Here is a 13,393-nt window from a genome sequence, read left to right as displayed (position 1 = left end):
CGGGTCGGTTACTTGGTCGTTACTGATCGGGCACGGCGACCGCCCGCGCTTATATCATGGCAAATACAAGTAAGGCTGGTGACCGCGAGTCGTCTTGTAATGGATGTCTATAGGGGTTGGTCTGTGACCACAGATCATAGGAAGGAAGGAGATCGGACAATATATTGAATTCGCCTGTCATAAGTTCTTGAACCCACACACACTTGTAAATGAAATCTCCTATTGGGCTATTACGCATAATCCAGTCATCAGGTATTTCTTGCCGTGCAAAATCAAACGTTGAAGTTTTATATAAAAAATATCAAATTTGGGCCTCTTTCATTCAAGATGGCGACTAACGGCGGTACCTTTCACTATTGAGGTCAAACTTGCATTTTTCGTAACTAGCCTATAATTAACCTCGTAAGTCTCGTAACGCCCACCATACAAAAAAATGCTAGAGAATTTTGATCCTAATTGCATTTTATATTGAGTTGAGTTTCATTTATTCGAAAAATTTTAGAGACAAAAGAAATGCTACTTTATTTATTCACATAAGAGTTAAAATTCCATTAAACCCGAACGTACATCTCATTGCACATTGGGCGGCAAGAGGTTAAGTAAAACAAATTAAAAAATCTTGTACCCCACCTTTTGTACGGCAAAGCCGGACTGGATTAGCATTATTAGCAATATATGCGCATCATTTCCATTGCTGTGTGCATGCAAACAACAAGCGAGTCATGACGTACGCTCACAATCCTCAATGAGCTCATTACTTTGACACGTTCGCCAGTGGTATGTCTGCTCTCTTGTATTGTATGCTCTGAGGTCACTACCCACTTATGTAAATTCGAAATGAATGAAGGCAGAAATTACACGAAGCTGACACTAGTGGCGTGTTTATTAATAATGTGTACTTTGTATTCAAAGCAGTCTGTGGAATTGTATCACGTAATCACACTTTGATATTGTGTAGTTTTGACATTAAAAGTTCGGCCATACATGCGCGTTTTGATAGTATAGGCGGAGCGGTAGCGGAGCTCAACGATAGCGGTGCGCCGCGGAACTAACGAGCGCGGATTGCGAGCGGAACGCTGGCGCACCGCTATCATTGCGCTCCGCTAACGCTACGCTATCAAAACGCTTTATGTGTGGCGGAGGCTTAAATGAGTAACAGCTTGACGGAGGATTTAGTTTGAGGCTTAAACTGATTTTTAAATTAAAATTACTTAGTCATTTTGAAATGAGGGTGTTACATTGTTTGTGTGGATAACCTATATTAATGCGGGTATTTAGAATATATAATGGTAGAATATAGAATCTGTCTAATACCTTTAAACGAGCAATCCTTATATAATGAAAATGAAAATGAAATATTTATTTTTCAAGTAGGCATATTACAATGTGCATATGAACGTCAAATAAAGCTACAAATAAAGCTACTCCGGCTCTAACCCTACGCCTCAGCCTCGAGAAGATTTTAGCCCCCCCTCAGTTGGGAGGGGGGTATCCACTATGGGACCGGCAAGAAACTCGGCGGGCAACTTCTTTTCAAAACATTTAACATGCATTAAATAACAAGATACAATTTAACATGCGTATTCATCAAAGAATATGAACAGACTAGGTAGGTACTCTATGGAAATTAATTTCAATAAATTTATATTATTGCTTAATGGTTCTTCTTCAGAGAAAACATATCAAATTGTCACAGAAGAAGAAGATATTATGAATCTCAATGTCATTAAATATGTAATTTACACAACATAAAATATTTGATGTGCTTTCTTATCTGAACTGTGTCCTCTATACATAATACAATTATTTTAATTGCTATTCGTTTTTTGTAGTTTCTGGTTCGGGCCATGCATGTTTGTCTGTCCTCGACTCTGTAATAAGCCTTATATTTTTTCGTTTAGATATACTGGCAATCTCGGAAACAGACAATTTCGCTAACATTTGTTATGTGGGGGGTGAATCGGTGTAGCTTAGTCTTCCCGGGAAATAATTTTCGAGTTTTCGAACTCCGGACGAAGCCTGGACGTCCAGATACTAATATTGTATTTATTTCAATTAATGTATGTATTTATTATTTATATACATTCCAAGTCAAATCAAAACCGACATATAACCGAAAAAAATTATAAATTCTGAATTCGTGCTCTAGGAATATTTATAGGTTCAAAGTAAAGTGTTCCTAGAAATCATTTAATTTCGATCACAGTTTTCTATCAATGATTTCCACCCTAAGTCATAATTAAGCCTTATTTGTAAGGTTCTCTTCTTCTTTGCCTACCCACGCCTACCCACGTTCGCAGTTTATCTGGGGTCTCGTCTCCCTCGACAATTGCGCCAGAGAACTTGTTTCCGGGTTGTCTGTGTACTTAGACTATCCTTGTCCACATCTTTCTTGATGTTGTGATTTTTAAGGTTATTGTCAACAAACGAGTTCTAAAGTCAAATAGGTCTAAGGTAAGGTCAAAGAGACGAGAAAGGCTCAAAAAGGTTACAATAATCTCACCTTACTACATTTAGTGGTCGTAGATAGCTGGTGGTGCCTCCTGGCGACCACGCAGGATATCCTTGCGTACACGTAGACCATCACAGCCATGGGTAGGAAGAAGGAACCCATGGCTGAGAACACGACGTAGCCTGGGTTCTGGTTGTACCGGCAGACGCCGCCTTGGTTGTGGTCTGGTTCGTACCTGTGGGGAAAAATGTGTTATAAATACCTATACTGAAAACAAGGAAGCCAGAAAAGAGTTTTTGGCCTGACTTATGTGACATTCGCTTTGTGTTCTTTCCCTCTTCCAAATTGTGACAATGACTGTCAGGAGTTGTTCGTTATGTAGTTTTAACGATTAGCACGCTGATTAAGCACCCTGAGAAATTCATCCATGCATAATTTGCGGACCATCCTTGAGAACCTCGAATATCCGCTCCTTGCAAAACCTATGATCTTAGAGCAAACGAAATACTTCAGGCCCCGTAGCCGATTGGCATTTCTACGACTCGAGAACGAAAACGAAACGCCGCGAAAGGTAGTCTGGCTCTGTCACGCCAATACGCAAGAGCGATAGAGATAGATATCTACGAGCGTTTCGTTTCGTGAGCGTTTGTGCGTTCGGCTACGTGAAAAAATTACCATTCGGCTACGTACCCAGGCTATACTGTCCGCGAATAATTTTTTTGTTTCAATATGTTTTTAATAAGTTGCCATGCATCTTTGAATTTATTTGGCATTTTTCTAGTGGAATCATTGTTCTCTTATCTAAAAATAACTTTTATTTTAATGTATTATCCTTATTTACAAATGAAATCAACAGGATGCATGAAAGCCAAAGCAAATTTTTTATTTAATTTTAATTTTACTGTAGAATATAAAATAATAGTTAACACCTAATGTATACCATGTTTATCCATCATTCAAACATAGGCGGGCAAGAAGATTATAGTCAGCGCCAACTTCTTGGACCTTTTGATTCTAGAATACGATAGCGGCCTCGTGACAGCTAGGTAGGTAGCGGTCTGATGGCACATAGGGAGAGGAGAATGTCCAGGCTTATCCAAATATCGCAGAGAATCCAGCCTAGCTAGCAAATTTTGTTAGATGATTAAAAAAAACACTTACCATCCAAACATAGGCGGGCAAGTAACAGCCATAGCCGAAATCCAAACAAAGAAGATCATAGTCAGCGCCAACTTCTTGGACCTTCTTCTTCTAGAATACGAGAGCGGTCTCGTGACAGCCAGGTAGCGGTCCACGCTGATGGCACAGAGGGAGAGGATGGACGCAGTGCAGAGGAGAATGTCCAGGCTTATCCAGATGTCGCAGAGAATCCATCCCAGCTCCCATTTACCTGTAACAAAGATATGATCATCATTTATCATTTGCTTTTTCTTCCATATCTCTCTATCAGACGTATAGGTGAAAACTTAAGAAAGTCACCTGTTGTATGTGTGAGTGACGTGTTCGAATAGAGAACACACATTTAAAATTACTAACACAAACAAAACAAACGCCTATTCGAACACGTCACTCACACATTCCTATACTTTTGGCCAAATTAGAATGCATCGGTGTAAGGGGAATCGTGCATGACATGTTTAAAAGCTACCTTAGTAGTCGTACGCAGCAAGTTCGTATAGGTAATTATACAAGTGATGAAGTGAGTCTTTCGTTTGGCGTACCCCAAGGTAGCGTCCTAGGGCCAACATTATTTTTGATATATGTTAACGATTTATGCAAACTTAAAATCAATAATGTTAACATTTTTGCTTATGCAGACGATACTGCTCTTCTTGTGCACGCACCAACATGGGAGGAAGCACGTATGCTGGCCGTAGACACATTAAGGATAGTGATGCAATGGTTAGCTTCAAACCTACTAACAATAAATGTTAGCAAAACTACTTATGTCACCTTTGCTCCTAAAGCATCATCCTTACCGACAACTTTGATGCCTGTCTATGCTCATAGCTGTAGTCCCAATGATGCTTCTTTGTGCAGTTGCAGTGAGCTAACGCAATCTGGCAGTGTAAAGTATCTTGGTGTTGCAATTGACTCCTTAATGACCTGGAGTGATAGACCAGGAAAAATAGCTTGACCTGGACATAATTCGATAACCGTAATTTTCTTTTTCTGTCGTATAAAGTATCATTAGTGATAGTTAAAATACAAATTATTAATCAAATTAGGGTTCTGATTCAATTTAAAAAAAAATAAAAACGAACTTTGAATATTTTTTGATTTTATAACTAAAGTATTAAATGTAATCCGGAAAAAGTGCTTGTATTATGTTGTGACACCTGCATTTCATATAAAAACATCTAATTTTTATAAATAATTCATACAGAACTATCATTTATAAAGAAGGTTTAGTAAGTTACACATTTTCAGGCGTATTTCACTAGAAAATATTGTTAACCGTAATCCTGCAATTTATTATGAATATAATATTACGTGTGTTGATAAATTATTAAAACTTATACCAATACTTTTGGCGCTTGTACAAAATCTTAAATATTGATAATTTTAGGAAAGGAAAAATACCTAACTAAATTGAAAGATGGTAAATTTTGCCGTTAATATATTCTTAGTACTATATGAAATCAATTAAACAACAAATATGTAAGATTCATTACTTAATTGATATTTTTCTTACTTGCGCTTTAATATGAACGTTATTACCTGCAGAATAAGGTCGTGCACAGAGTAGGTATAGCTAGTATAGTAGTAGCGGGAACGGGCGGCGAGTCGTCAACACGTGTTTCGCTCGGCGATATCAAGGGCGCCGCGTTTTCAAAACGCTTCGATAACAAATATTTCACCGTCCAGTATAAGAGAGCTCCCTTATTACAAAAGTCATACAAATCAATTAGTCCGATAGGTCACGTTAAACTGGTCAAGTCGTTAGCTCAATAATAGTACCTATCGAGCTTGACGAGATGCTTGGATCACAACAACGTAATATGTATGAAAGCTTGCGGCGCTTAAGACTGTATTCTCTCGAGTCGTGTGTAACGTATTTTGGCGAGGCAAATTTGAAGGCTTCAAATTTGCCTCGCCAAAATACGTTACACACGACTCGAGAGAATACAGTCTTAAGCGCCGCAAATTGAAGCACAGTGCGTGTCTGTCTCACTCACTCTTACGGTAAACCTAATGAACTGTTTCACTTTCAGAGGATTTTTGAAGTAATTTGGGTAATATGACATTGTCGCGGTGAGGTCTTTCCGGTACAAATTTATCGGTGGATCTTTTCGGATTTGTGGATGATGAGCCGATGCGATGTCGCTTCATTTTGAAGTGTCGACTCTCGCGAGGGAGTTCTTAGAGGACCGCGAGGAGCGCGTGTGACTGTTGAGTTTTTGAATGATTTGAAGTTTGTGAATGATTTTATTTTGTGTGTATTTGTGTGGGCATGAGGTGTTTGTGTTGCGAGAGTCAAATCAATAATATGAGTGGTACAAATTTTATTAGGGGGCCTCATGTGTGAGAAACTCAACACTCGAATGCTGCGTAACAATGCGAGCCGAAATCGCCTAATCGGAAGTGTCCGACTTGGTATCGACTAATCTATACACGTTGTAACATGAGAAACCAGAAATCAAAACCTGGTTTCTGGTATCTGGTACCCGGTAACCGGTAACCGGTAACCGGTAACCTGTAACCGGTAACCGGTAACCGGTAACCGGTATCCGCGGTATCCTGTATCCTGTATCCGGTATCCGGTAACCGGTAACCGGTATCCGGTATCCGGTAACCGGTATCCGGTAACCGGTAACCGGTGTCCGGTAACCGGTAACCGGTGTCCGGTAACCGGTAACCGGTATCCGGTATCCGGTAACCGGTATCCGGTAAACGGTATCCGGTAACCGGTATCCGGTAACCGGTATCCGGTAACCGGTATCCGGTAACCGGTATCCGGTAACCGGTATCCGGTAACCGGTATCCGGTAACCGGTATCCGGTAACCGGTATCCGGTAACAGGTAACCGGTGACGGGTCTCCGGTATTCGGTGACCGGTAACCGTTAACCAGTAACCAATGACCGTTAACCGGTATCCGGTAAACGGTGACCGGTAACCGGTAGACGGTAACCGGTATCCGGTAAACGGTAGACAGTAACCGGTAACCAGCATCCGATATACGGTATTCGATATCCGGTTTCCCGTGTTCGGTTTCCCGTTTCTGGTTTGGTTTTGGTTTTGGTTTTAGTTTTAGTTCTGTTAGTTTAAACAAAAACAAAACTGAAAACGAAAACGGAAACCGAAACGGGAATGGAAACGAAAACCGAAATCGAAACCGAAACCGACACCGAAACCTACACCAAAACCGACACCGAAACCAAGACCAAAACCGAAACCGAAAAAAATATTTAAGTTCCTAGAAGTAAAGAGTGACAGAGATAGCACTATAATCATTTAAGTTCCTGGTAGTAAAGAGTGACAGAGATAGCACTCATGTTAGTCAAACTCGTGGTATGTGCACTTCCCGCACACAGTAAAGAGTGACAGAGATAGCACTATAATCATTTAAGTTCCTGGTAGTAAAGAGTGACAGAGATAGCACTGTAATAATAAAATTTATGTTCCTGGTAGTAAAGAGTGACAGAGATAGCACTATCATAATTAAAGTTCCTGGTAGTAAAGAGTGATAGAGATAGCACTCATGTTAGTCAAACTCGTGGTATGTGCACTTCCCGCACACAGTAAAGAGTGACAGAGATAGCACTATAATAATTTAAGGTCCTGGTAGTAAAGAGTGACAGAGATAGCACTATAACAATTTTAGTTCCTGATAGTAAAGAGTGACAGAGAATAGAGATAGCACTATAATAATTTAAGTTCCTGGTAGTAAAGAGTGACAGAGATAGCATTTTTGTTATTTAAATTTCTGTTAGTAAAGAGTGACAGAGATAGCACTATTGTTATTTAAATTTCTGTTAGTAAAGACGTAAAGAGTGACAGAGATATCACTCACGTTGGTCAAAGACGTGGTTTATGGACTACTATTTGGACCCCCCAATGTCACGCTTTTTTAATCCTTTAACATGGATTGTCACATTTAGTATGACGTAATATATGAATGACGCCTAAAGATTGAGAGAGACAGCAATATTGTTCTTCAAATTCGTGGTAGTGAGAACAGGGTGCGTAGCCGAATGGCACAAACGCTCACGAAACGAAACGCTAGTAGATATCTATCTCTATCGCTCTTGCGTATTGGCGCGACAGAGCCAGTCTGCGTTTCGTTTTCGTTTCGCGTCGGAGAAATGGCATTCGGCTACGGGGCCTGAACAGAGACAGCACTATGTATCGCGCGGCCGCCGACTACGCAAGTCGCCGCGTAATTATAATAACCGTTCGGCTCCTTTTTAGATCGTGTACAGTCAACAACACAGCTGGCAAGACAAAGTGCCAAAAATATGTATAGAGTATTTTATTTCCTGTACAAGTGTTGGTACTTGGTACATTAAGGTATGTGTATACATATATTTGGCACTTTATCTGTATTCACAGCTGAGTTGCTGACTGTACCAATAACGATCAACTATGAACTTTTGTGGTTTGTTTTAAATAGTTCTATGCAGATATAGATTAGAATACCTATTCTATCGGTACTTTTTGTATAGGTTATTATAATAACTGGACAAAATAATTATAATCAGTGCCGGCGCACTCCGCGATCACGATTCTTTCGCCGAGCTACAAGGCCTTGATATATAGGATGTATTATTTTATCAGCAACAAAAATATGTGATGATATTGAATTAAGGCAAAACAAGACATATAAACGCTCTCCATTATTTCCTCCCTGGTTTATGAAGCTAGAACAATGATTTTTAACACATACGAAATTCGTACACTGAAATAAAGTGATGATACTATAAATATACTCGACATTCAAAGTCGATAATCTAGTGACGTGAGAAGTTATTGATATAACAGAATTTTGCACAAAATAGGCTCACCCTTTGATGTTGAAAATGCCGCCACTCTATAAAACAAACAGACCGCACACGAGCAGCCGACATTAAATTCAATTGCACGGCGCGAAGGTCGAAAGCCGCGCCCGCATCTGGGCGTAGGTAGCGAGATCGGGTGCACGTGCGCTTACCTTTGAAATCGCCGACACACAGGTGTCGCCGTTCGCCCTCTCTTTTCATTTATGTTTCTGTTTCAATCGGTTAGCCGTTTGCCGGCCGGCAATAAAGGTTGTTTTTTTAACCGACTTCAAAAAAAGTAGGAGGTTCTCAATTCGACTGAATGTTTTTTAGGGTTCCGTAGTCAACTAGGAATCCTTATAGTTTCGCCCTGTCTGTCTGTCTGTCCGTCCGTCCGCGGATAATCTCAGTAACCGTAAGCACTAGAAAGCTGAAATTTGGTACCAATGTATCAATCACGCCAACAAAGTGCAAAAATAAAAAATGGAAAAAAATGTTTTATTAGGGTACCCCCTTACATGTAAAGTGGGGGCTGATTTTTTTTTTCATTCCAACCCCAACGTATGATATATTGTTGGATAGGTATTTAAAAATGAATAAGGGTTTACTTTTACTAAGATCGTTTTTAGGGTTCCGTAGTCAACTAGGAACCCTTATAGTTTCGCCATGTCTGTCTGTCCGTCCGTCCGTCCGTCCGTCCGTCCGTCCGCGGATAATCTCAGTAACCGTTAGCACTAGAAAGCTGAAATTTAGTACCAATATGTATATCAATCACGCCCACAAAGTGCAAAAATAAAAAATGGAAAAAATGTTTTATTAGGGTACCCCCCCTACATGTAAAGTGGGGGCTGATATTTTTTTTCATTCTAACCCCAACATGTGAAATATTGTTGGATAGGTATTTAAAAATGAATAAGGGTTTACTAAGATCGTTTTTTGATAATATTAATATTTTCAGAAATAATCGCTCCTAAAGAAAAAAAAAGTGCGTCCCCCCCCTCTAACTTTTGAACCATATGTTTAAAAAATATGAAAAAAATCACAAAAGTAGAACTTTATAAAGACTTTCTAGGAAAATTGTTTTGAACTTGATAGGTTCAGTAGTTTTTGAGAAAAATACTGAAAACTACGGAACCCTACACTGAGCGTGGCCCGACACGCTCTTGGCCGGTTTTTGATCATATTAATATTTTCGGAAATAATCGCTCCTAAAGGAAAAAAAGTGCGTCCCCCCCCTCTATATTTTGAACCTTATGTTTAAAAAAATATGAAAAAAGATCAAAAAAGTAGAACTTTATAAAGACTTTCTAGGAAAATTCTTTTGAGAAAAATACGATAAACTACGGAACCCTACACTGAGCGTGGACCGACACGCTCTTGGCCGGTTTTTTTGTTACTCGATATCTCCGAGAATCGTGGACCGATTTTCAAATTATTTTTTTTAATCGAACGGGTATAACCCCGAGATGGTCCTATTGGCACCAAGTCCCAGGCGGCGCGGCGCGCGCCACGCCGCCGCCACGCCGCCTGGGGCGCGTCTTACGTCCTTCCTATACAAAATGTACTGAGGAGACGATTTTTGAATTACACTCAGGTGGCGTGGCGCGGACGTCCGTTGCGCGCCCCGAGACACGCGACGCTCTGGTGTGGCCGATACCTTACGTCCCTAACCTATTAACCGATCCGCCGCGGTGACGCGGCCGGTGCGCGCGCGCTCTCCCAGGCCCGCGCCCCGCGCGCTCCCCGCCCCGCGACAGCCGCTCTACGACAACTTTGCACCCTTTTAAATTACTGACGTTTACAGTTTCTTAAGCGCGACCTTCACAGTATTAATTTTGATAAAATCATGATTATAGTACACAAAAACCTGGTCTTAAGCAAAAAAATCTCAGTTACAATTTATACCTACTGAGAAATTCATGTTTATTTAAGCGTTAAAAATATATGTTTAAGATCGGTGTTAAATGTCTATATATACTTAATACAATGCAAATTGATATATATATCATGGTCACCATTTTTACCTACCTAGATATTCACATTAAATGAAAACGGTAAAAAAAAGTACACAATCAGATTTATTTTCTGTGTAATATCGCTAATAACTGATCGCATCTGAGTGCACCACAAAGTTAATCTAACAAAGTTTTCGGTTAACTATTTTGCTGTTAGCGAAAAGTGGGATAATGTACTTTATCTCATGATTTTTATAAGATATGAATACGATCGTCTTTTTTTTTATCTATGTACATAATTACTATTTGATGCTTAATAATAATACCCAATAAAATATCAAAAAGGACGAGTTATTGAATTATGTCCAGGGTACCTTACTTTTACTCCACTATGACCAGGTGGAGGCAGCGGTGAGTAGAATAAGAAAATTGATTTACGTCTTCAAGACTCTTAGAAATGTGGCTGACCAATCAATTCTTAAAACAGTCTACTTCTCTATGGCCGAGTCTATATTAACGTACTGTTTGACGGCCTGGGGCGGGACGGGGAAAACAAGACTCTTACGCTTGGAGAGAGCTCAAAGGGCTGTGCTTAAAGTCATGTTTTCTAAACCTATCCGATTTCCTACTTCTGAATTATACCAAATGGCTAAGGTCCTAACTGTTAGACAATTATTTGTTCTAAAAATTATTTTACGTAAACATATTGAAATTCCTTATGTTAAAAAACAACCAAAGCGACGTGCTGGCCGTGTATGCAATCTTAAACCTACTCGCATTGCTCTGGTTAGACGTCACTATGACTATCTGTCGGCTAAATTGTATAACAAAGTAAATTCTTTGCTACCTATTTATCAACTGTCATGCTGGGAATGCAAGAAAAAACTAAAAAACTTTTTACAGAACCTCAATTATTATGAGACTGAGTTACTATTTGAATGAGCATGTTAAATATGTTTCACTATATTCATAAATATTAAACTATTACTCCCTGAAAGCGTAAAGGCGCTGTAATTAAATTTTATTTAATGTTAATTAAAACAATTACCACATGTTTGAACTAAGTAAACTTAAGTTTACTAAACTTCCAAACTGATGTGTCTATTAGATATAAGTAAGTAGAACATAAAATTCACTATGTTCCGAGGTGGGCGTAAATAGCTGCGACACAGTTTAATACTAATGCAGCTGATTACGAACAAATTTGTTACTTAATGTATGTTATTATGTTCAATAAAAATCTTTAAAATCTTTAAAATCTTTAAAACATACAGCAGGTGACTTTCTTAAGTTTTTTATCTGTAATCTCATACCAGAGGATATGATCCGGATCCCTTTGTTTTGACATAATAATTGAGTCATAGTTTAGTAGGAGGTAGGTTTAGTAGGGAGGTAGGGCATAGCGAATGATATTCCGCTTTGTGTGGTAGGGCACAGCACAGCGGATATCGTCTCGCTCGAATCTAGAGCGGAGCCCAACTGGGGAAGTACCTCCGCCTTACAGAAGACCGCAGCCAAATAGCACTAGACCCTACTCATAGTGTTGTGTTCCTGCCGGTGAGTAAGGCTGCCAGAGCTCAACGAGGGTGCGGTGTGCTGATGACGGGAGGACTTACGGAACTAACTTGTTCCGTCTATTGTCCTTTGAGTCGTCGGCAACCCGAACCCTCCTTGGAACTTGTACACTCCTTTTTGCTGTGTACTTAACACAACACACATTGTACTTAACACAGCAAAAGGGAGTGTACAAGTTTCTAATGGGGTGGCAACGCGCATGTGACACTGTTTGAGTTGCAGGCGTCCATAGGTTACGGTGACCGCTTTACATCAGGCGGACCGTATACTTGTTTGCCACCGACGTTGTATAAAAAAAAAAAAGTCATAAAATTTGAGTATTGGTTACCTTTAACGTAAACTAAAAAAAAAATTCACTAAGAGATTCAGATTTCTGAATATAGGCAATTTGATTATTGCTCTTAAGTAAGCATTTTTTAGAAAACGTATGATATGGATAAATATTTTTGTAATAACTTTTTCAAAACTTGGCTAGTGATCCAGTATCGTTAGATAAAGACTCCAAGAAAATGTTACTTTTCTTTTCAATTTATTCAAATCACTCTCAGACGTTTCAGCTTGATGAAAAATTGTTAAAACAGGTAGACAAAGGAAGCGAATAAAATCTAAAAACTTTACCCTGCCCTTATTTATTAGTAAAATAAGCTCTCTAAAAGCCTAAGAGCCTATATTAACTTCGCTTTCAAACTCCATATTCAATTCAATCGAGTCTATAATAGTGGACTCTGGCTTCGATATTCCTGTAACTGGTTGGTGGGTCAGAATAAAATGGTTTTTGCTTTCATTCACCAAATAAGGCCGATCGCTCACGACGACTTTTTAGCCATGCCGTCGCGCGTTCGTCTCAATGCAGTCGCGATGCAGTTGCTATCTGTGCCCCTTAACCCACATCGCATGTAATCGCAATAGATTCACTATTATCATGCAGAAACTTTTTTCTCATACAGAGTGGGGCCTGTAACAAAGGCGAAGAATTGAACTCTAGGCTGTTCTCCTTATACTGATTAACATTTGTTCAGCGACTTTTAAAAATAACTTGTATTTTGATTTTTATCACCCTTGAAAGTTTTTTGTGACAGACAACGTCAATGACAACAATAATGGCGTACATTGAAGCTAATATTTATTTTGTATGAAAAATTAAAAATTTAAAGACTTCATATTTTTTAAAAGTCACTGAACAAATGTTGTTCAGTATAAGGAGAATAGCCTACAGTTCAATTCTTCGCCTTTGTTACAGGCCCCACTCTGTATATTTGATAAAGTTGCAATATGCTTTCTGATAGCTAGTCAGATGTGTTGGGGATGAAAGATACCTAACACATCGCTTCGCTCGTCGTCGTACCTAACGGGGGCTCTGAGACAGTATTTCCTTTTCGATAACGTGTCATAATTCTGCTCTTATTATAGTATGCTATACGATTATTATGGT

At 39.3% G+C, this 13,393-nt stretch overlaps 1 protein-coding gene across 1 annotated transcript in view; it reads right to left on the bottom strand.

Moving 5' to 3' along the window:
- Nucleotides 1-13,393, bottom strand: part of LOC125238481 (probable G-protein coupled receptor No18) — a 163,338-nt gene that overhangs the window by 18,277 nt on the left and 131,668 nt on the right. The window contains exons 3-4 of the mRNA XM_048145844.1: nucleotides 3,614-3,842; nucleotides 2,504-2,687 (exon numbers count right to left, since the gene is read on the bottom strand). Of these exons, the coding sequence (XP_048001801.1) occupies nucleotides 2,504-2,687; nucleotides 3,614-3,842 (413 nt within the window). The remainder of the gene's footprint in view (nucleotides 1-2,503; nucleotides 2,688-3,613; nucleotides 3,843-13,393) is intronic.

Source organism: Leguminivora glycinivorella, chromosome 23 (assembly GCF_023078275.1).
Source record: "Leguminivora glycinivorella isolate SPB_JAAS2020 chromosome 23, LegGlyc_1.1, whole genome shotgun sequence".
NCBI lineage: Eukaryota > Metazoa > Arthropoda > Insecta > Lepidoptera > Tortricidae > Leguminivora > Leguminivora glycinivorella.
The sequence above is the reverse complement of the archived record's forward strand: the minus strand, read 5'-3'. Positions and strand labels throughout refer to the sequence as shown.